The sequence below is a fragment of the Vipera ursinii genome (assembly GCF_947247035.1).
Source record: "Vipera ursinii genome assembly, chromosome: 13".
NCBI classification, from domain to species: domain Eukaryota; kingdom Metazoa; phylum Chordata; class Lepidosauria; order Squamata; family Viperidae; genus Vipera; species Vipera ursinii.
This window is the reverse complement of record NC_139526.1, coordinates 9,460,208-9,481,815: the sequence shown is the minus strand read 5'-3', so window position 1 is coordinate 9,481,815 and position 21,608 is coordinate 9,460,208. Positions and strand designations below refer to the sequence as shown.

Sequence of the window (21,608 nt, the reverse complement as noted above, 5' to 3'; positions counted from 1 at the left end):
CCTTGGACGGCAAGGCGATCAAACCGGTCAGTCCTAGAGGATATCAACCCTGACTGCTCTTTAGAAGGCCAGATCCTGAAGCTGAAACTCAAGATACTTTGGCCACCTAATGAGAAGGAAGGACTCACTGGAGAAGAGCCTAATGCTGGGAAAGGCTGAGGGCAAGAGAAGAAGGGGACGACAGAGAATAAGGTGGGTGGATGGAGTCACTGAAACAGTAGGTGTGAGCCTAAATGGACTCCAGAAGATGGTAGAAGACAGGAAGGCCTGGAGGAAGGTTGTCCATAGGGTCACGATGGGTCGGACACGACTTCGCAGCTAACAACAACAAGAAGAAGGCTATTGAGTGACTAATTAACATATTGTTTATGGTAATTAACCATATCTATTACTGTTAAAAGGGACGTGGTGGCTCAGTGGGTTAGGACGCTGAGCTTGTCGATCAGAAGGGCGGCAGTTTGGCGGGTCGAATCCCGAGTGCCGCGTAACAGAGTGAGCGCCTGTTACTCGTCCCAGCTTCTGCCAACCTAGCAGTTCGAAAGCACGTAAAAATGCAAGTAGAAAAATAGGGACCACTACATTGGGAAGGTAACAGCGTTCCGTGCACCTTTGGCGTCTAGTCATGCCGGCCACATGACCACGGAGATGTCCTCGGACAAGCGCTGGCTCTTCGGCTTTGAAACGGAGATGAGCACCGGCCCCTAGAGTCGGAAACGACTAGCACGCATGTGCGGGAACCTTTACCTTTACCTATTACTGTTAAACACAGGTACGTAGACACTATGCTGTTTGCTAAATATTGAAAATGTTATTTGGAAAAACCCCAACCCTAACCCGAAGCCCAATCCTAATCCTGACCCCACCTTATCCCTAACACTATAAAAACTAATAAAATCTATATATTTAAAAAAGCATTGAAAAAATCACCGTCGGTCAATTGCAAAAGGCAGCCTTACTCAGAACAGCTTACATACTTTGACCCTTAACATCATCAAGCAGCCAGAGGTATCTATCCCAGGTCCTTGGAACAGACTCGATAGGTGGACAAAAGTGCCAAATCCAGTCTGAACATCTGGCTGACTGTGCTAACAAGAACAGCAACAACAACAATAATAATAATTTGGAAGATATGCACCTGCCTTCACAAATAACTAAATGGAAATAATGTATGAGAAGTTTCTTGTGAGAACAATGCCCACTTTTATTTTTATTAGGCAGTTTGAAAAAAAGACAAACGGAAAGAGGTGAAAAATTATAGAAAGATAAAACACAACCTGAATGAACAGGGAATCTACAAATATGGAATTGGGTTTGAATTTTTAATATATAATTAACTGCTTTTAAACGCTTGAACATATGAGTTTATAAATTGCAGGTATTAAAATCTAGGCACTTCATAAGTATCAGTGGCAGAAGTTAGCACAGTATGAATAATAAAATAAAATTCAAAGTTACAGCATGTTCTATCCCAAGAGAATAATGATCTCTTTGGATCTTTTTAGAGCTAGAATACTAAAATTTAACACAATCTGCTTGCTTTTTCTCATGTGTTAGACAGAGGAAAGGAAACGAAACAGTCCATACCCCAAAATATCATCCCCCCAGACTGTTACCGGCACTTCATACCCCGTTTCAAATCTTCAGCACCTTCCAAGGTGAGACCTAGCTTGGGAGTCTGGGGAGAAATGGTTGCCAGTTGTTCAGTGCTGACTTATTGTATAAAACTGATTTGCGGGGTTGGTATGCTGAGCTATCAGTCCTGGTTTACAAATCTTAAAAGGCTTGTAAGGCAACGCCAAGCAAAACATGCTTTAGTGTGGTTGTTTTAGTGTGGTTAACCCAGTCTATCTGAGTGTAGACAGAAACGTTTCTTAATGATTTAGCTATTCTGAAAAAATTTCTCGGGAAAATAGCTCTACATTAATTTAATATGCAGTGTGTGTTTGTCTACTGATGTGTAAAGTACAAGTAGTCCTTGACTTACAAGAGTTCACTTAGAGATTGTTCAGAGTAACAACAGCAATGAAAAAGTGACTTGACTGTTTTTCACACTTAATGACCGTTGCAGCATCCCTAATGGTCACGTGTTCAAAATTCAGACGCTTGGCAACTGACTCACCTTTATGACGGTTGTAGTGTCCCCGGGGTCACCCTTTTGCGGCCTTCTGACAAACAAAGTCAATGGGGAAGCCAGCTTCACTTAACCATATTACTAACTTAACATCTGCAGCAATTCACTTAACAACTGTAGCAAGGGAGGTCGTAAAATGGAGCAAAAGTCACTTAACAAATGCGCCCCTTAGCAACAGAAATTTTGGGCTAAGTATATCAATTTTTACTGGGCTCCTGTTTGGTTTTTAAGGTATTCTCTTCTCCAACTGCTAACGAGGGTCTGAAGTTGAAAGCTGTGATTGGCTACAACGGGAACGCCCGAGGGAACATGGTGTGGAACCCCGACACAGGTACAGCCATGAAATAAAAACCCCAAATCCACCATCTTTCTTTTCCAGACCCTCAATGGAACTTTTGAAAGGCTTTCTGAATCTCCCTTTTTTTAAAAAAAAAAACACCCACGTTCCAAATCTACTGTGATGGCCCCTTCAAATTTAGTTTGAATATTCTCTTTGGCCTGCAGTATTGACCCTGCAATATATTTTTAAGCCTAGCTGTGTGTTGCAATCTGGGGGATGTGTGCATGTCCGGGGGAAGGGTAGGGTTAGGGTTTTAGATGATAATGGGTAATTTCCCCCCCCCTCTGCTAGGTTTCTTCGCCTACAGCTGTGGTTGTGTGCTGATTGTGGAAGACTTGCACTCTGGATCCCAGCAGCACTGGCTGGGTCACCCGGAAGAGATTTCAACTTTAGCTCTCAGTCACAATGCCCAGGTATGACCATCCCGCCATTTCCCTACAGAGAAGCTGACCAGAATCACAAAGAAATGGCCGTTTATTGACGTTCAGGTTGTGTTAATTTTTGAATAAAAGTCCTGGACTTAAGAAAAACCATAATTGAACCCAGAATTATGCTCCTGAGTTAGGGTGGTGTCATCAAGTCGGGTCATTGGGGTGATCGTGCCTAATGTTATGAACTGCTTTGTGGCTGACATTAAGCAAACACTGGGGTCGTTAAGCGAATGCTGCTGTCGTTAAACAAGTCCATTTTCCCAGTGGGGATTTTTTCCCCTCCCGGGAACTGGAAGTAAATGCTGGAAACGGGCAAAAACCCACTAAAAAAACATGGTCCATAAATGTGAGCTGGTTGCCAAGTTTCCAAAATGTGATCATTTGACACGTGTGTGCGTTTGTGTGTGTGTGTGTGTGTGATCAGAACTCTCTCACATGCAAATAAGCATACATATTTTATAAATATCTAAAGTGCTTTTCATGTAAGTTGGCAGGTTTTTTTTTTGCAATAGCCCACTCAGCAAGTCTATATTATATTATATTATATTATATTATATTATATTATATTATATTATATTATATTATATTATATTATATTATATTATATTATATTATATTATATTATATTATATTATATTATATTATATTATATTATATTATATTATATTATATTATATTATATTATATTATATTATATTATTATATTATATTATATTATTATATTATATTATTATATTATATTATATTATATTATTATATTATATTATTATATTATATTATTATATTATATTATATTATATTATATTATATTATATTATATTATATTATATTATTATATTATAATATTATATACACACACTCACACCATCTTGTTAAAACAAGAGCTGTATCTTAACATACTTTTAGCCCTGCTGGAAATTGCCTGTGAGTTTCTTAATCACGAGACACATGGCCATCACAGTCCTTTGTCTGATTGTGGTTTTGAGCAGCATTAAAAACTCATTGTCTCTTTGTCTCTCTCTCTCTGTGTGTGTGTGTGTGTGTGTGTGTGGCTTTGAGTTGCAGCTGCTTTATTTATTTTTTAGCCTAATTGTATTTTCCTGTTCGTTAAACAGTTAATCTCCTTATTGTTTACTGAGATCTCCCTGATGACATGGGCTATTCTTCTAGGTTCTTGCCTCTGCATCTGGCCAGGGTGAAGGAGACCTGCGCTGCCAAATTTGCATCTGGAATGTACAAAATAGGACTTGTGAAAAAGTTCTCCTTCATCATGAAAACCAAGTGCAAGCCATGGCGTATTCTCAAGACGACCGCTTCCTTGTCACTCTAGGTTGGTATAGCCAAGGGAGATGAGAAGGCATCAGGTATTCCACCCAGACGAGTGGATGTTTTTGACCAATTATGATGGGTGTGTGCATTTTGGCTGCCTTAATTTTCAACAAGCAGTGCCTTTTTCTACGGCATCCTAGTTGAGGGCTTGTTGTTGTTGTTGTTAGTTGCAAAGTCGTGTCCGACCCATCTTGACCCCATGGACAACGTTCCTCCAGGCCTTCCTGTCCTCTACCATCTTCTGGAGTCCCTTTAAGCTCACGCCTATTGCTTCAGTGACCCCATCCAGCCACCTCATTCTCTGTCATCCCCTTCTTCTCTTGCCCTCCACCTTTCCCAGCATTAGGCTCTTCTCCAGTGAGTCCTTCCTTCTCATTAGGTGGCCAAAGTATTTGAGTTTTAGCTTCAGGATCTGGCCTTCTAAAGAGCAGTCAGGGTTGATCTCCTCTAGGACTGACCGGTTTGATCGCCTTGCAGTCCAAGGGACTCGGAGGAGTCTTCTCCAGCACCATAGTTCAAATTGAGGGCTAGATATTTAATTTAGCTGTGCATTTTTTCAAAAAGTGGGAGTGAGGCCTTTAAATATGCAGCGTTTACCTTTAAGATGTGTGGGCCTCGTAGCAGGCTGGGGAATTCTAGGAGCTGAAGGTGCTTTTCAAAAGGCAATTGAACTTCCTTGGGGGGTTTTTCCCTTGAAAATGTTTCCCTTCTCACCCAAGAAGCTTCTTCAGTTCATCTTCAGTTCTCTTCTTCTTCAAACTGAAGAAGCTTCTTGGATGAGAAGCGAAATGTTTTCAAGGAAAAAAAACAAACCCTAGAAAATCCAGTTGTCTTTTGAAAAGCACTGTAAGGACTTTCCCCAGCTGGTCCCCTCAGGAAAGCACAACTCTTGACTCCGTTAATGTTAATCAGAATAACTTTTACTGAGTAAAAGTAAGATAAGACTTTTATTGTCATTTTTTTTACTGTGGGCACAACGGCACGTATCAAAAATGAAATTTAGTTGCTCTTAAAGTGGAACACATACATGACACACACCTAACCATACTATATGCACATATGTATAGACCCACACCCCTACTTATACATAACAAATAAATATTAAACCCTGTCCATCTTAAATATGTAACGGAAGGAGGAAGTTTGAGAGTTCACAAGGTTAATGCTGTATGGAATGAAACTATGGCTGAATCTGGATGTTCTGCTTCAGAAAAGTCAGGCGGAATCTAAGAGTCCCGCGCAAAGCCCAAAGCCATTCTTTCAGTTCCCCAAAGCCAAACCCCATGACCAGTCCACTGGCAGCCAATGTGATGCTGCGTGGTTGTTTTGGGAACGCTGAGGTGCAAGGCAGATAACAGGTCACCCTCAGGGCATGATGGCCTTAGAAGCAGGTGGGAACCAGCTGGGAAGGAGTCTGCTTCTTCTCCAAAGACAATCCCTCCCCTGCGATTACTGCGAAAGCAAAAGTATGTGGAGATATGCCAACAGTCTTTCTTTCCCCCCTCCCCTCCAGCCGAATGGCAGGACACCAGCATGGTGGTCCTGACAAGCGCCTTTGGGACAACCATGATCTGGGTGATTGAGGATCTCCACAGACATTCACACATCTTAAAGTTCCCAAAGTTGAGAAACACTGGGTTGGATTAAAATATCTTCCTCGTATTTATTTTTTCACAAGCAGATTTTAGCATTCACGTTTTAGTTTGAATCTGAGAAAAACAGAGTGTACCTAGATGCTAAAAGAAGTCCAGAGTTATCAGGCATCGAGATTTAACGAATAAATCCAGATTGGCCTTTTACTTCTGTGCCTGCAGGAGATTATGTAGACCGGGTCGTCGCTCTGTGGAACACTCAGACTTACGATCTGATGACCTCCACCCGTCTCGCTGAGCCAGTCCATGACCTGGCCTTTAATCCACTTTCTGTGGGACAACTTGCCTGTGTGGGGAAGGGAGCTGTGACCTTCTGGCTGATGAAGCAACAGGGCTCTGACATCAGCCTCAAAGTAGGTATATTTTTCCCTGAGGTATATGGGGTGGGGTGAGGTGGGGTGGGATGGGATGGGATGGAATGGAATGGAGTAGAATAGAATGGAATGGAATGAAATAGAATATGGGAATATAATAGAACAGAACAGAAATAGAACAGAACAGAATAGAATAGAATAGAATATGGGAATAGAATAGAATAGAACAGAACAGAACAATAGAATAGAACAGAATAGAATATGGGAATAGAATAGAATAAAATATGGGAATAGAATAGAATAGGAATAGAATAGAATAGAATATGGGAATAGAATAGAATAGAATAGAATAGAATAACACTGTCACTTTAAATGTACATTAATCAGCATACATTAAAATGAGATTTTGTTGTCTACAGCTCTCAAAGGGTACCCACCTCCAATATACAATGCATAAAATCTGACAAAAAGAATAATAATTATGCATATACCCACATGCTCACTCACACATATATGACCCAGAGAAACAACACAGTCTAGTTTGTATGTATACATATACACGAGAGAAACGAATTTTACTTGACATTTTGCCAAATTTAAAAGGAATCCTCGACTTATGACAGTAATGGAGCCTGCTCATCGTGGTTGTTAAGTCATGATGGTTGTAAAACAGGTAAAAGGTGAAACCTTTGTGTCGCAGTTGTAAAGTGGCAGCTGTGGTCATTAAGTAAACTCTCTAGTCCTTAAGCCAACCAACGGGTCGCTGTAGGCGTGGTTTTGCCCAAAACTGGAAGTAATTGCCTGAGGGCTTGAAGTTCAGACACATGACTACATGGAGCCTGGGGGAAGGCGACTGTTGGCACTTCAAATCTGGGTTATACAGGTAGTCCTCGACTTACAATCATTGGTTTAGTGACCGTTAGAAGTTACAATGGCATTGGAAAAAGCGGCTTATGACTGGTCATACTTACAACCGTTGCAGCATCCTCAGGGTCATATGATCAAAATTTGGACGCTTGGCAACTGGCATGTATTTATGACGGTTGCAGTGTCCCAGGGTCACGTGATCATTTGCAACCTTCACAGCTGGGTTCTGGCAAGCATAGTCAAGGGGGGGAGCCGCATGAATTCACTTAACAATCATGACCAAAAGGTCATAAAACAGGGCAAAATTCATTGACAACCGCCTTGCTTAACAATGGACATTTTGGGCTTAGTTATAGTCAGAAGTCTAGGATTACCTGTACTTAGCCCCGAGGTAGGTCCTTTGCAACTTTGAATGGTCTCTAAGTGACCAGTTGTAAGTTGAGGATTTCTTGTAGACCAGGGGTAGGCAACCTTGGCTGTTTTATGACTCGTGGACTTCAACTCCCAGAATTCCTGAGCCAGCTTGGAAACCTCTCTCTTTTCCCTCAGCATGGCTGGTTCAGGAATTCTGGAAGTTGTAGTCCGTGAGTCATAAAAAAGCTGAGGTTGCCTACCCCTGTTGTCGACCATAGTCAAAGAGAAGACTTCAGCCTTGTGACTCATAAGAGATCTAAGGCAGCTTTGGGCTACTTTTGGGGTGCCGATTAAGCATAATCTTCCTTCCTCCTTTAGGTCCAGCGAGTCCCTGCTCCTGATGCTCTTGGTGCGGTGGAGCTGACATCCATGTGCTACAGCTCTGGTTGCCTCCTGTACACTGGGACTAGCACAGGACAGATCTGCACCTGGGACACAGAGACGAATTCCTGCTTCATGACTTGGGAGGCTGTGGATGGCGAGATTGGTGGGTCTCCGCCCTGTGTTAGGCTTCATATAGTAAGACAAGATTACTTTCATTGTCATTTTGCTGTGTGCACAAAGGCGCATGTTGAAATGAAGTTCTGATGCACCGCTCTCGAAAGAACGGAAGCCACCCACCAAACAAGGTCACCCTCCCGAGAACAACACTATTAATACAATAGGAGCAGCAAAATCCAAACATGCCAAGTTATAGACAAATAATATCAAACCTGTATACACATGTATTAATCACAGTCCATCTTGAATACATAGTGGGGGGAAAGAGTCACGAGAAGGCTCTTGAATTAATGATATTTCATTTCACACACACTGGAATTGATGGTGCTTCAGTGAAAGAAAGTTCTGGTACTATCCCTATGTCAATGGTGCAAACACTGACATGTTTTTGCACTGACAATGTAAGAGACAGCCTTTGTTTAAACTGCTTCACTTTGAAACTTGGAGGGAGGGAATTTTTATAACGACTATTTTGAGAAGATGAGAAGCCCGCGTACAGAATGGGAGGAGAGACCTCATATGTGAAACTAATTGGATAATGTGATTTATGACATGTAGTTAAGGGCGGGGATTATGTGTGTGTTACGATGGGTTTGCAGGATAGAGATTTCAGATTCTGGCATCCTTCCATGAGTGCCGATGTTTCGTTTCATTACTAAGACTTTTAGATAAATAATTATGCCTGCAATTTTTTTGATTTGTCTTATTCATCGGAACCATGACACCCTATCTTTCTCAACGGAGTCATCCTGGAACCGCCATTAGCTCCTGATCTGGTTTAAAAGGTAGTTGATTGCTCCAAGAACTGCAGAAGTGACGGCTGAGAACAGTCACCCCAGGAGCTTCCCAATCCTCATACCCTTAATTCTCTACCTAGTTTCTCATCTCTAACAAGGAGGGCAGATCTCTGCAGTCTCCAGCAGTATTTGGAGGAAATCTGTTTTAACTGAAATAACCCTTTCCTTCTCTAGGAGTACTGCAGTGTCACCGTAACCGACTGGTCAGCGGCAGCAACACCAAGAAGATCCAGATTTGGTCAGTGGCCGCAGTCCAAGAGCTGAGAGTCAAAGGATCTGATGCCAGGTGTGAGATACCAGTTTGCGGAGAGCTGCTGGGGCTTCCTTTTCTCACTTATTCTCATGGTGTCTGTGAAAGACGATGTTTGTTTACGGCAGGGATGTCAAACTCAATTTCATTGAGGGCCGCATCAGCATTGCGGTTGCCCTCCGGGGGCCGGGTGCGTATGGCCAGGGCGGGCGTGGCCTACTGGGTGGGCGTGGCTAGAGTGCGTATGGCCTACTGGGTGGGCGTGGCCAGCTCTAAATCGTTCGCATCAAGGGTGGCTATGGGGGCCTGGGCAGGAGTGGGACAGATCTGGGGGTCTCTGGCAGAAGGAGGGTCTCTGGACCAGGGCCAAGGCAGTGGGGGCCGTTCCCTCACTGTTTCCAGGATGGCTTCGCGGGCCACATGAAACCACTTTGCGGGCCAGATCCGGCCCCCGGGCCTTGTGTTTGACATGTCTGGTTTATGGCATTCCCACTTCCCTCAAGTGAAGCAGATGTAGAGTAGAGTAGAGTAGAGTAGAGTAGAGTAGAATAGAATAGAATAGAATAGAATAGAATAGAATAGAATAGAATAGAATAGAATAGAATAGAATAGAGCTCAAGCAGGAGAACCTACACTGTCTCAGACAGGTGATTGTCCAGTCTCTTCTTGAAAATTTCCAGTGGTGGAACACCCACGATTTCTGGGGTAAGCTGTTCCATTGGTTGATTGTCCTCATGGTCAGGAGGTTTCTCCTTAGTTATTTAAACAGTTTAAATTTATTGTTGAAACTCAAATACTTTAGCCACCTTGGGTGAGAAGGGAAACATTTTCAAGGGAAAAAAACCCCAAGGAAGTTCAATTGCCTTTTGAAAAGCACCTTCAGCTCCTAGAATTCCCCAGCCTGCTACGAGGCCCACACATCTTAAAGGTAAACGCTGCATATTTAAAGGCCTCACTCCCACTTTTTGAAAAAATGCACAGCTAAATTAAATATCTAGCCCTCAATTTGAACTATGGTGCTGGAGAAGACTCCTCCGAGTCCCTTGGACTGCAAGGCGATCAAACCGGTCAGTCCTAGAGGAGATCAACCCTGACTGCTCTTTAGAAGGCCAGATCTTGAAGTGGAAACTCAGATACTTTGGCCACCTAATGAGAAGGAAGGACTCACTGGGGAAGAGCCTAATGCTGGGAAAGATGGAGGGCAAGAGAAGAAGGGGACGACAGAGAAGGAGGTGGCTGGATGGAGTCACTGAAGCAGGAGGCGTGAGCTTAAATGGACTCCAGAAGATGGTAGAGGACAGGAAGGCCTGGAGGAACATTGTCCATGGGGTCGCGATGGGTCGGACACAACTTCGCAACTAACAACAACAAATGTCCCGAGAAAACAGATCTTCTTTGGGCAGCTAATCACAGAATCACAGGGCTGGAAGGGGCCTTGTAGGTCTTCTAGTCCAGCCCCCTCCCAAAGGCAGGGATGCCTCATAATGATGCGTGAGTTTGTGTGTAAATGTATCCGTGTGTGTGCACACACACACACACAATGTGGTACCTTGGTACTCAACTGCTTTGAAACTCAGCGAATTTGGTACCCAATACATTTTGACATGAAAATTTTGTCCTGTTACTCATTGTTTGCTTGGTACTCATTACACAAGCTAAATCGTGTTGATGTCAGCTGCCTTGTGACTTATTATATTATTCCTTAGGGGGAAAATTCGTTTGGTACTCATCATTTTTGGTACTCATTGTGCGTCCCAGAACCAATTAACGATGAGTATCAAGGTTCTACTTTGTGTATATAGATAGAGTGAGTGAGTGAGTGAGTGAGTGAGCTAGGCAAAAGGATTTATTCTCTGCAAGCCTGATGATAACAGCTCTGCAGCTAAGACGGAATATGTTTAATTTCTCTTCTCTTCTCTTTTGGGCTCTTTCTTGTAGATCTAACTCCGTTCTCTTGGAGCAGGAAATCACTCTTGATGGAACCATTGTGAGTGCTGCTTTTGATGATGGCATGGACATGGGCATTGTTGGGACCACCGCAGGGACTTTGTGGTACATCAACTGGACAGAGAACACCAGCATCCGGCTGATCAGCGGCCACAAGAACAAGGTTCGCCTGGAGCGCACCTTGGCAGTCATGGGTAAATTAAAATCACATCAGCTGCTTCCTTGTGCAGACGACCCTTTCAGTTGTCCTCTGTTCTCTGTTGGTCCAGGTGAGCGAGGTGGCCTTCAGTCCTGGAGAGTCTCATTTTGCTACCTGTGCAGAGGACGGCAGCGTCAGGGTTTGGTCCCTGGCTAGCCTGGAGCTGGTGGTGCAGTTTCAAGTGCTCAATCAGGTATCTTTGGAAGGATGTGGTGGACTGGAGGAGGCGTTAAGGGGCAGAGGGTGAGCTGAGAGTCCTTACACTGCAGAAAGCGGCACCGGCCTGACCTTTCCCAGAATCCCTGAAGCCTTATCTGGCCGTTTCCAAGGGAATGTTGTCAAAGTAGCAGATTCTTGCAACATGGGTGACTAACAGTAAAGAATGTCTGTGGAGATTCTCAGTCACCCAGGTCCTGGTTGTCCCAAAGATGCTTTTTCAGGAGGCAACTGGACTTCCTTGTTTTTCTTTGAAGACGTTTCACTTCTCACCGAAGAAGCTTCTTCAGCTCTGGATGGTGGGCAATGGAAGGATGAGAAGCGCAACGTCTTCAAAGAAAAACAAGAAAGTCCATTTGCCTCCTAAAAAAGCATCTTTGGGACAACAATAAAGAACTTGAGGGCATTCACGAGTGGTTCTAGTTGCTTGTGCCTGAGATCAGCCATCCAGGTCATGTTTGTCCCAAAGGTGCTATTGGGTTCAAAACTGAAGAAACCTCTTGGATGAGAAGTGAAATGTTTTCAAGGGGAAAAAAACCCAAAGTCCAGTTGCTTTTTGAACAGCACCTTTGGGATACAAACAGACATATAGTAAGTAATCTTAATAGTCATGTTTTGCTAGAAGTTGCTAGGAGCTGTGCGGGATTCAAAAGACATATAGGAGATCTGGAAAATGTACCCCACATTTCTGTGGCTTGTCACAAAGCTAAGCCAAGGAAGACAGTGGGAGAAAGCTGAGCATGCTGGTAATTGGCTGCTTACCCTGGAAGTGTAGAGTCCCAGGTTTTGGCTAGTGGCTAAACTGAGTTCTACACGAGCTGGTTTATTTGTTACTGTGGGACTCCCCAATTCCTCTGGGTTGATTTAAACGTTTCAGGATTTATTTATTGAGAGCCAATTTGGCATAATAGCTAAAGTGTTGAGCTATAGTTTCTAGTCCTCCCATAGAGCTGAAAGCTGGCTGGGTAATTTTGGCCCAGTTCCGTTGTCTCACCTCACAGGGTTGTTGTTATGGGGAAAACAGGAGGCAGGAGCATTATGTGCACTGCCCGTAGTCGTGCAAATAAGGGCAGGATATAAATCAAAGAATAAATACATAAACATTTCTAGATGATCCTGCAGAAGCCATTGTGTTCATCCTTTCTTAACCCACTGTCAATATTACATGTAGGAGATGACCAGTCTGAGCCTGAGGGAGGGGTCAAATGAGTCATCAGTCTCGAGTTCCTTCAGACCTAGAAGAGGTCTAAGTCCAGCCCACCTTGAGTTCCATTGACTCTTATCTACTGCCAGTTTGCTTTGACTATTAATAATTAGTAGTTAGTAGTTCAGATTCTGGTCGAGAACTTTAGCATACAATAAACCTGTGGTCATTTGGACCTCTCTGACTCCCGATTTCCTACACTTGACAGCACACATGATACGGAAGTGGGACCACTATTCCTTCCCTTCTCTCACCTGGTTGTGGTTAGGTCATCGCTAATCCCTGGTCTTTTTCCTCTTTAAGAGTTGTTTGTGCTTGGCCTGGAGCCCAGTGCCCACCTCCATCAACGGGGTCGAGAGCCATCATATTGTGGCAGGCTATAGCGATGGCACCATTCGCTTATTCAGCATTTCCCGGACAGAGATGGAATTGAAAATGCACCCGCATCCCCTGGCCGTAATGGCACTTGGATATTCTGCAGATGGTAGGGGACAAGTCACAATGTTGAGCTCGGCGTCACCGTTCTTGCTATCTTCTCCTTTGGCTTGGTTCTTTTTCTCTCTTCCAACACTCCCAAGCTAAGATCTCAACTTTGCCCTTGCCCTACTGGCTGATGGGAGATGTTGTCTAACTAACTGATAGATGTGATCCATTCAGTTGTGTTCGACTTTTGGAAATCCTATGGGTCTCTCCACATTATTATTATTATTATTATTATTTATTTGATTTATATACCGCCCTTCTCCTTGGTAGGACTCAGGGCGGTTCACAGGGCACATATAAAAAACAAAAAACACTATACAAAAATTAAAAAGAATTAAACCCTTGCCCAATAAAACAGTAATACAGATTAAAAACAATTAAAAAACCCATAATCCCCATCAGGCCAGACCAGCTAATTCGAACAGATGGGTCTTCAGGCCCCGACGGAAAGTTCGAAGGTCTGGTGCCATCCGGAGCTCCACCGGCAACTGATTCCATAAAGCCGGGGCCCCCACAGAGAAGGCCCTCCCCCTGGGGGCCACCAGTCGACATTCCCTGACTGGCGGCACCCTGAGGAGGCCCTCTCTGTGGGAACGCACAGGGCGGAGGGGAGTCGATGCCGGCAGCAGGTGGTCCCTGAGGTAACCCGGACCCATGCCATGTAGGGCCTTAAAGATCGTAACCAACACCTTGAACATCTTCCAATCTTGCACTACTTCCTTGAGTTTTCGATGTTCTTTTGACGGCCTGGTTTCCTTTTACTGCTAACTCTTCCAAACGTAATTGCTTTCTCCAATGAGTCTAACTAAAAGCTAGTTTTAATCCTTATTTTTTATTCGGCTCTTTCTGTATAGCACAGAGATTATCTGGATTAATAACAGAATACCACAAATGAAATCAAATGTTCTCTTCTTGGCTTTGCCTTAATTCTGGTGTTTTTCGAACTTGAATAAAGGATTCCCCAAAGTATTTCTGAAGAGGTTACGGTCGAGGGTGAAACTTTGGCAGCCACGTGCCTCTCTTCGTTTTAACTTGTCATTAGAAAAAGCGGGGAGGAGGGCTTACGAATGGCTTAGCTGGAGAAACGAAACTTCTGTGGCTCCACCGAACATTGTGAGAGCCTGGAAACTTTTCAAGGACGTCCCAACAGGTGTGAAGTTGAAGCAGATGGTTCCCGTAACAGAATTTGTTTACATGGACTACGTGAGGGTTGGCTGGGAAGGTCATTGTTTAATACTATGAACTGGTGTCTGATAAACTCAGAGTTAGTTTTTCCTTGACAACACCATGCAATGCATTCCATAAACAGTGACCTTTCAGAACTGAAGTGATCCTGGAGTTTTATTTGGATGTTGACAGTTACAAGTTTATGTGTGTATATTTGCTATCCCTGACTGGTGGCTTCTTGTGTCTGTCTCTAGGAGAAATCATCCTATCAGGAAGCAAGGATGGATTGATTGCCATTAACAGCCCACGTACAGGGATGACCATCAGGGTCCTTACTGACCACCGACCCTCAGCCATTAACGTTATCCATTGCACCAGAAAACCGGTAAGGCACGCAAATGGTTTTACGCATCTGTATATTACCAGATAAATGGAATTCAGGTGGAGAGAGAGAGACAGGATGGAAAATAAATAAAAACATTCTAGAGACCAATAACCGAGCTTTGTGGTCTGCACAAATGCAGAACCAACAGTGGGTTAAAGCCAGATGGAGATTGATAGCAAACGAAGAGATCAAAAATGGATTTATATAAACAAATACAAGTAGTCATCACTTAACAATACACATGGGGACTAGAATTTCTATCCCGACTTTCCATATTGTTTCTCTTTTCTCTTTCCTCCAGTTTTACCCTTTCCTGTTTCTCTACCCAGCCTCTGCTTTTTCTCAGTAATGCCCCCAAGCAGATTCTCTAGCTTAATTTGTATCTGGAGTTGAGTGACTAGTCCTGAAGGTTTGTGTCTATCCTTGATTGGAAGACAGAGCTTTATTCGTAAACGTGTACCATCCAAACTCTGAGGTCCTATATAAGCACTGTGCTAAGAGGCTGGGGAAACAAATGCAGAAAAGCAAGAGGAATTCTCATTTTCATATACTTTTTCTCCAGTACAAGGAACTTGGGACCGAAGGAAGCGATCTCTGGCTGGCTTCCAGCTCCGATCGACGTGTCAGTGTCTGGATTTCCGACTGGCTGAAGGACAAATGTGAGATCATCGATTGGTTAAGCTTTCCAGCTCCCACAGGTCCTGAGGTGAGAATAGTTTACTTGCCTCTAGTATTTCCATCATGTGGCAAATAATGTTGGCCTTGCTCTTGTTTCAAATCTGGATCAATTTATGGTCCTTGAATTACTCCGAAAGATAATTCACAGCTAAGAAGGGTTCCCTGCTGTTGGTCTTTATCTCTGTATGTCTCCATTTGTTTAAGTAAAATGATAAGTTTAATTCCCATACTTAGAAAATGCTTATGAAAGCAACTTTTCTGAAAAGGGTCTTTGCTGATCGGCAGAAGCTCTCCAAAGGCAGTAATGATTCTTTATGCCCTTCCTGAATTGGATATGGGCTGGTTAGTGCTAACAATAGCGCTTAGACTTATACATGCAGTCCTCAACTTACAACAGTTTGCTTAGTGACCATTCAAAGTTACAATGGCGCTGAAAAAAGCGACTTATGACCGTTTTTCACACCCAATGACCGTTGCAGCGTCCCCAGGGTCGCGTGATTTGTATTCGGATGCTTGGCAACTGAGTCACATTTACGACGGTTGCCGTGTCCTGGGCTCATATGATCTCTTTTGCAACCTTCTGACAAGCAGAGTCAATGGGGAAACCAGATCCACTTAACAACTGTGACTAATTTAACAACTGCAGTGATTCACTTAACAAATGTGGTGAAAAAAGACATAAAATGTGGCAAAACTCACTTAGCAAATGTCTCACAACAACACACATTTTGGACTCAGTTGTGGTCGTAAGTTGAGGACTGCATGCATACTGCTTCATAGTGCTTTACTGGACTCTGGGTGGCTTACAATATCAGCCTATTTGCCCCCAACAATCTGGGTCCTCATTTTACCGACCTTGGTAGGATGGAAGGCTGTGTCGAACTTAAGCTGGTCAGGATCAAACTCCTGGCAGTGGGCAGACCCAGCCTGCAATAGGGCATTCTAACCACTGCACCACCACAGCTTAGATAGCAATAACAATAGCACTTAGACTTACGTACCGCTTCACAGTGCTTTACAGCCCTCTCTAAGCGGTTTGCAGAGTCAACATCTTGCCCAAAACAATCTGGGTTCCCATTTTACCAACCTCAGAAAGATGGAAGGCTGAGTCAACCTTGAGCTGGTCAGGATCAAACTCCTGGCAGCGGGCAGAGTCAGCCTGCAATAAGGCATGCTAAGTTCCACTGCACCACCAGGGCTCTTTCCCGATTGCATGCACTCGTCTGATCTTTTTATCTTTTTTTTTTCTTTTCAGATTCCCAGCCCTCTACCTCCTAGCCTGGCAGCGTTTTGCCCTTGGGATAAAAGTACTATTGCTTATGTTGGCTTTGGGTTGCAAAAAGAGATCCTCTTTTACAGCTTGCAACAGAAACAGGTACGCCGCGTTGTCTTTGCATCATAGAGTTGGTGGTTGAATCTGCGGGGTGCAAGTGTTACTAGATGACACCGCTCCAGACTTCAGGTTTGGAGAAAAGGGGCATCAGCAGGTTGATGTGCCCTCCCTATACCACGACCTGCATGAATGCCGGGCATACTGCAATGCCAGAGCCTCCGATGCCTGCCTAGAAAACACAGCAGCCGAGCAGTAGAAGCAACTCGCAGAACCTGTGATTGGCTGTTGCAACACAGAATTGGACTGTGATAGAGAGAAGCACAAATGCCCACTTACCACCTTCTGACAAGTAGAGACGGTAATGGTGTTAGTAACTGAACAACTGCAGTGGTTCACTGAACAACTGTGGCAAGATTAGTCGTAAACTGGAGCAAAACTCACTTAACAAATATCTTGCTTTTGGACTCGGTTGTGGTTGTGGTACCCGTATATTCCTTTGGTGCCTTGTTTAAGCTAAATGTGTCTTAATTCCTACGCTCTGTAGGGAGAGAATTTAGTCTGTAAAACCGTGACCTCGCCCTTCTCCGAATCTGCCCAGTTCCTTTGAATTCTTCTTCAAGTGTTTAGTGTTTAGGATTAGGGGCAGAACCTGAGATGAAAATTGATCAAGCAAGTCACATTTCTTTGCTTGATCAGTACTAGAACTTTACTTGGGTTTCTACTCTTAACACATGCAGCAAGAGGCTAATCTTTGTTCTCGTGCTGTTTTGGAGGGGAGTATATAGACTGTAGCCAAGAAATTAAAAGACGCTTGCTCCTGGGGAGGAAAGCCATGGCAAATCTAGACAGCACACTAAAAAGCAGAGACATCACCCGGTCAACAAAAGTGCGTATAGTCAATGCTATGGTTTTCCCAGTTGCAATGTATGGCTGTGAAAGTTGGACCATAAGAAAGGCTGAGCGCCAAAGAATTGAGGCCTTTGAACTATGGTGCTGGAGAAGACTCCTGCGAGTCCCTTGGACTGCAAGGCAATCAAACCGGTCAGTCCTAGAGGAGATCAAGCCTGACTGCTCTTTAGAAGGCCAGATCCTGAAGCTAAAACTCAAATGCTTTGGTCACCTAATGAGAAGGAAGGACTCACTGGAGAAGAGCCTAATGCTGGGAAAGGTTGAGGGCAAGAGAAGAAGGGGACGACAGAGAATGAGGTGGCTGGATGGAGTCCCTGAAGCAGTAGGCGTGAGCTTAAATGGAGTCCAGTAGATGGTAGAGGACAGGAAGGCCTGGAGGAACGTTGTCCATGGGGTCACGATGGGTCGGACACGACTTCGCAGCTAACAACAACAACATATAGACTTTTCATGTTCTTATTTGGAAATAAGGACATTGAGGAAATTGTAGTTCATCTTTCCAAGAAAACTAATATTCTGGGTGTTTTTTTTTCTCCCCACGGCATGAAGGTCATCGAGAAGATTCCCTTGCCTTCCTTTGCCACTTCGCTGAGCTTGTCCCCTGTTGCCTGCACCATAGCTGTTGGCTTCAGAGGTACGTATCTGGAGCAGTGGAATGGTTATGTGTCATTTTCTCTCCAAAGCAGGCTAGCAGGCCTGTTACCGATGCTCAAGAAATAGAGCAATTGGTGCAAACAGATCAGATTGCGGAGCTTCTGTTTGACGCTGAGAATTTCAAGCATCCGTTTCAGAGCGTCAGACTTGAAATTGTGATGGAGGATGGGAAGTGAGGCAGTTGTCTTGAGGCAAGTAAGAAGACCCAGAGGAATCTAGACCCCGGGCAGCTTTCACTTGTCTTCTTTATTTGGAGCTTAATGTCCCACGTCAAATTAAAAGAAACCAGTGCAATCCTTTAGAAGACATTGTCCTTGGCCTGTAGCTTGGCTTGCTTTCATGAGTCACAGGGTACCTCATTGGCTCTTAAAACAATAGAACCAACAGCGAAAAAGAAAACGAGATTGCATCAATATTATAACAAAAAGATGGACAGGGAGAGAGCCGGGAGCAAGAGGAAGTCTGCCAGAATGGTAGGAGGAATCTGCCGGCATGGCTTCTGGAAATGATGCTGCCAGAGTCCCCTTGATGTTTTACTTTCCCTGTAGTTCTACGGCATTTCAGCAGACCACCCAACTGTAGATGTGTCTTCTCTTAGCCAGTCCCTTTCTCTGCCACGCAGAATGCACGCTGAGGCTGATTGACCGTGCCACGAGGACATGGGAGGATTACGGGGGACACAATGACACAGTTGGCCTCTGCAGATTTGCCCCCTCCGGGAAACGCCTCTTCACCGCCTCCTACAACGAGATCCTGGTGTGGGAAGTCCAGAGCAGGTGAGTGCAGACCACCACCACCCCTTCATCATCACCCTGGCCGGGGATGTCCGGTGGAAACATGCTAAGATGATGGTTGCTTGTGAACCCTGGAATGACACTCATCTCCGGTTACCTTGGACCAGCTGCGACTTCTAACCCCAGGTTGAACCGCCCCAAACCTGGGGGTGGGTGGGAGCAGGCAGGTGTCTCTGTTAAAGCAGAGTTCACACTTGAATCTCAGTTAGAGCAGATTTAGCCACTAGCATAGCAGTCAATTAGGAGCATGCAGGATTTGGACGCGGTGACTCAGTGGGTTAGGATGCTGAGCTTATCGATCAGAAGGTCGGCAGTTTGGCGGGTCGAATCCTGAGTGCTGCGTAGCAGAGTGAGCGCCTGTTACTTGTCCCAGCTTCTGCCAACCTAGCAGTTCGAAAGCACGTAAAAATGCAAGTAGAAAAATAGGGACCACTACGGTGGGAAGGTAACAGTGTTCCGTGAGCCTTTGGCGTCTAGTCATGCTGGCCACATGACCACGGAGACGTCCTTGGACAAGCGCTGGCTCTTCGGCTTTGAAACGGAGATGAGCACCGGCCCCTAGAGTCGGAAACGACTAGCACGCATGTGCAGGGGAACCTTTACCTTTACCTAGAATTTGGAAGGAGTCCTTCCCCCTTCTATTTAGGCTTCAGGATCCCTATTTGTAGGTTACAGGAAGTCCCAAAGGTCCTATTTCAAAAGAAAAGTGGGCTCTGGTTTCCCTTGAAGAAATTTTGCTTCTCATCCAAGTAGCTTCTTCAGTTCAACTGCAAAGAAACGTGGAACTTGAAGAAGCCTCTTGGATGAGAAGTGAAACGTTTTCAAGGAAAGACAAAGGAAGTCTTTGAAAAAGCTCCTTTGGGACTGAGAATCTCCATAGTCATTTAGGTCATAGATAGTTCTCAATTTATGACTGTAATTGAGCCCACAATTACGGTTATAAATTATGCCGGTTGTTAAGCAGGTTATCCTGTGATCAACCTGATTTTATTACATTTTTTGTGGCAGCCGTTTAGTAAATCTCCCTGGATGTTAGGCAAATCCATGGTCCTTAAATAACCCCTCTTTTTAAGCAAACCCATTGTCTGCAGTCATGCGATCACAGAGTTCTGCAGATAGCTCTAAATGTGGGCTTGTTGCCCAGGGCCCAAAATGGGATCATGTGATCACAGGTGCGGAGTGGCCATTGCAGCTTCGAATCCAGGATGTCAGCACCTTTTCTGGGGTCCATCGTAAGTTGAAAATTATCTGTACCGCGTTTCTTTGCATTTGTAGTAATGATGCTAGATTGCCTCCATTTCCAATACTTCCGCAGATACTCAAGTTTATCTCTTTCTTTTTTCAGCTCAGCGGAATAGCTTGACCAGGCCATTTGAACCGGGAGCCAAAAAAAACCTTGGCCAGGTGTTATGGGAATGGCAGATTCTCACAGGTTTTTTGACCCAATACAGTTGGCAGACGCAACTCAATTGCAAGAGATCTTCTTGTCACATTTGGAACTGGCAGGTGGCATCTATCCAAGCGCCTTCTTAAAAGTGGGATGACTCACAGATTCAGTGGGCCAAGCCACTGCTCTGCTCAAGCCAATTGGCTGGGCAGATTGCACACTAATGATCTCCGTGCTTCTGATGTCCCCCATAGAAACGTGAGCTTTAACCTACAATGCTATAACCCCAGTTAAAGTATCTGGCCCATTGAAGGTCCTTTTGTGAAACAGGGAACAGAGCAGCACAATTTTTGACGCTTTTCTATTGCAGTCGATTTTAGTCCCTTTTACTCTTAGCACTGTTAAATGTATATATGTATATTTCGCATATTTTTCTACAACTAAAGTAGCCTTTTTTTATAAACATAAAAAACCACCACCACCATCCTCCTAGGACTAGATTTTGATTTTAAGAGTTACCGGTTATATTTTCAAGTGAACGTTTAGTTGAGAAGGAATCTCTCTTCCCCCGTTCCTGCTTCTGATTTTCTCGGTAACAATCACAAAAGGCATTTTTTTTAAAAAACAAACAAACAAAAAAACAAAAAGACACCCAGCTGAGTGTTAACGGCTGAGTAGGTTTTATACGAATACAAGTTTACCTTTTAAAAAAATATATATTTTAAAGATCAGGAACTCTCCAGCTCATTTTATGCTCAGAATTTGAAAAGATAAGGTGTTTTGCTTATAGGATGCGTGGTTAACTTAGACACAAGGTTGTTCCTCAGGTAATGGTCAGATACCAAGAGCGCAACAGGTATTGCTTTCACTTCTTAACCTTGTCTTACAACAACAGAAGCAACAACATTCGCATTGGACTCGTTTTCGTTTGTAATTTATAATGAAAGAAAAGGATTGGATTTGTTTGTACTTTAAATTTTTAATATTCCAAATAAATGAGTAGGTTTGTGTATTCAGCCTCTGCTACTTTCTCCTGGTCTAGCTGTTAAAGACGATCCAGCAAAATGCTCTCCCTCTTATAAAATCTAAGAAAATCAGTCCCGTTTTTTATCTGTGTGACCAAACCCAGAGGTGTCTATGGGGCATTGTCAGAAAAGTCAAGATTTCTGACAGCCAGAAAGATGCGATTAAAGTTTCACCCATTTTTGATGGATGTCAAATGTAAA

The 21,608-nt window shown here is 43.9% G+C and overlaps 1 protein-coding gene across 1 annotated transcript in view; it reads left to right on the top strand.

Moving 5' to 3' along the window:
* The window catches only part of WDR90 (WD repeat domain 90), a gene marked incomplete at its 5' end in the record, with an annotated part of 63,009 nt that extends 41,615 nt beyond the window's left edge, over positions 1-21,394 (top strand). Inside the window, 16 exons of the mRNA XM_083372428.1 lie at positions 1,555-1,655; positions 2,363-2,462; positions 2,763-2,884; positions 4,073-4,232; positions 6,046-6,236; positions 7,797-7,965; positions 8,951-9,062; positions 10,965-11,136; positions 11,243-11,365; positions 12,896-13,076; positions 14,497-14,627; positions 15,190-15,333; positions 16,561-16,680; positions 18,097-18,181; positions 18,824-18,977; positions 20,341-21,394. Of these exons, the coding sequence (XP_083228554.1) occupies positions 1,555-1,655; positions 2,363-2,462; positions 2,763-2,884; positions 4,073-4,232; positions 6,046-6,236; positions 7,797-7,965; positions 8,951-9,062; positions 10,965-11,136; positions 11,243-11,365; positions 12,896-13,076; positions 14,497-14,627; positions 15,190-15,333; positions 16,561-16,680; positions 18,097-18,181; positions 18,824-18,977; positions 20,341-20,353 (2,078 nt within the window). The 3' untranslated portion in view covers positions 20,354-21,394. The remainder of the gene's footprint in view (positions 1-1,554; positions 1,656-2,362; positions 2,463-2,762; positions 2,885-4,072; positions 4,233-6,045; positions 6,237-7,796; positions 7,966-8,950; positions 9,063-10,964; positions 11,137-11,242; positions 11,366-12,895; positions 13,077-14,496; positions 14,628-15,189; positions 15,334-16,560; positions 16,681-18,096; positions 18,182-18,823; positions 18,978-20,340) is intronic.
* Between the last annotated feature and the right edge of the window lie 214 nt (positions 21,395-21,608).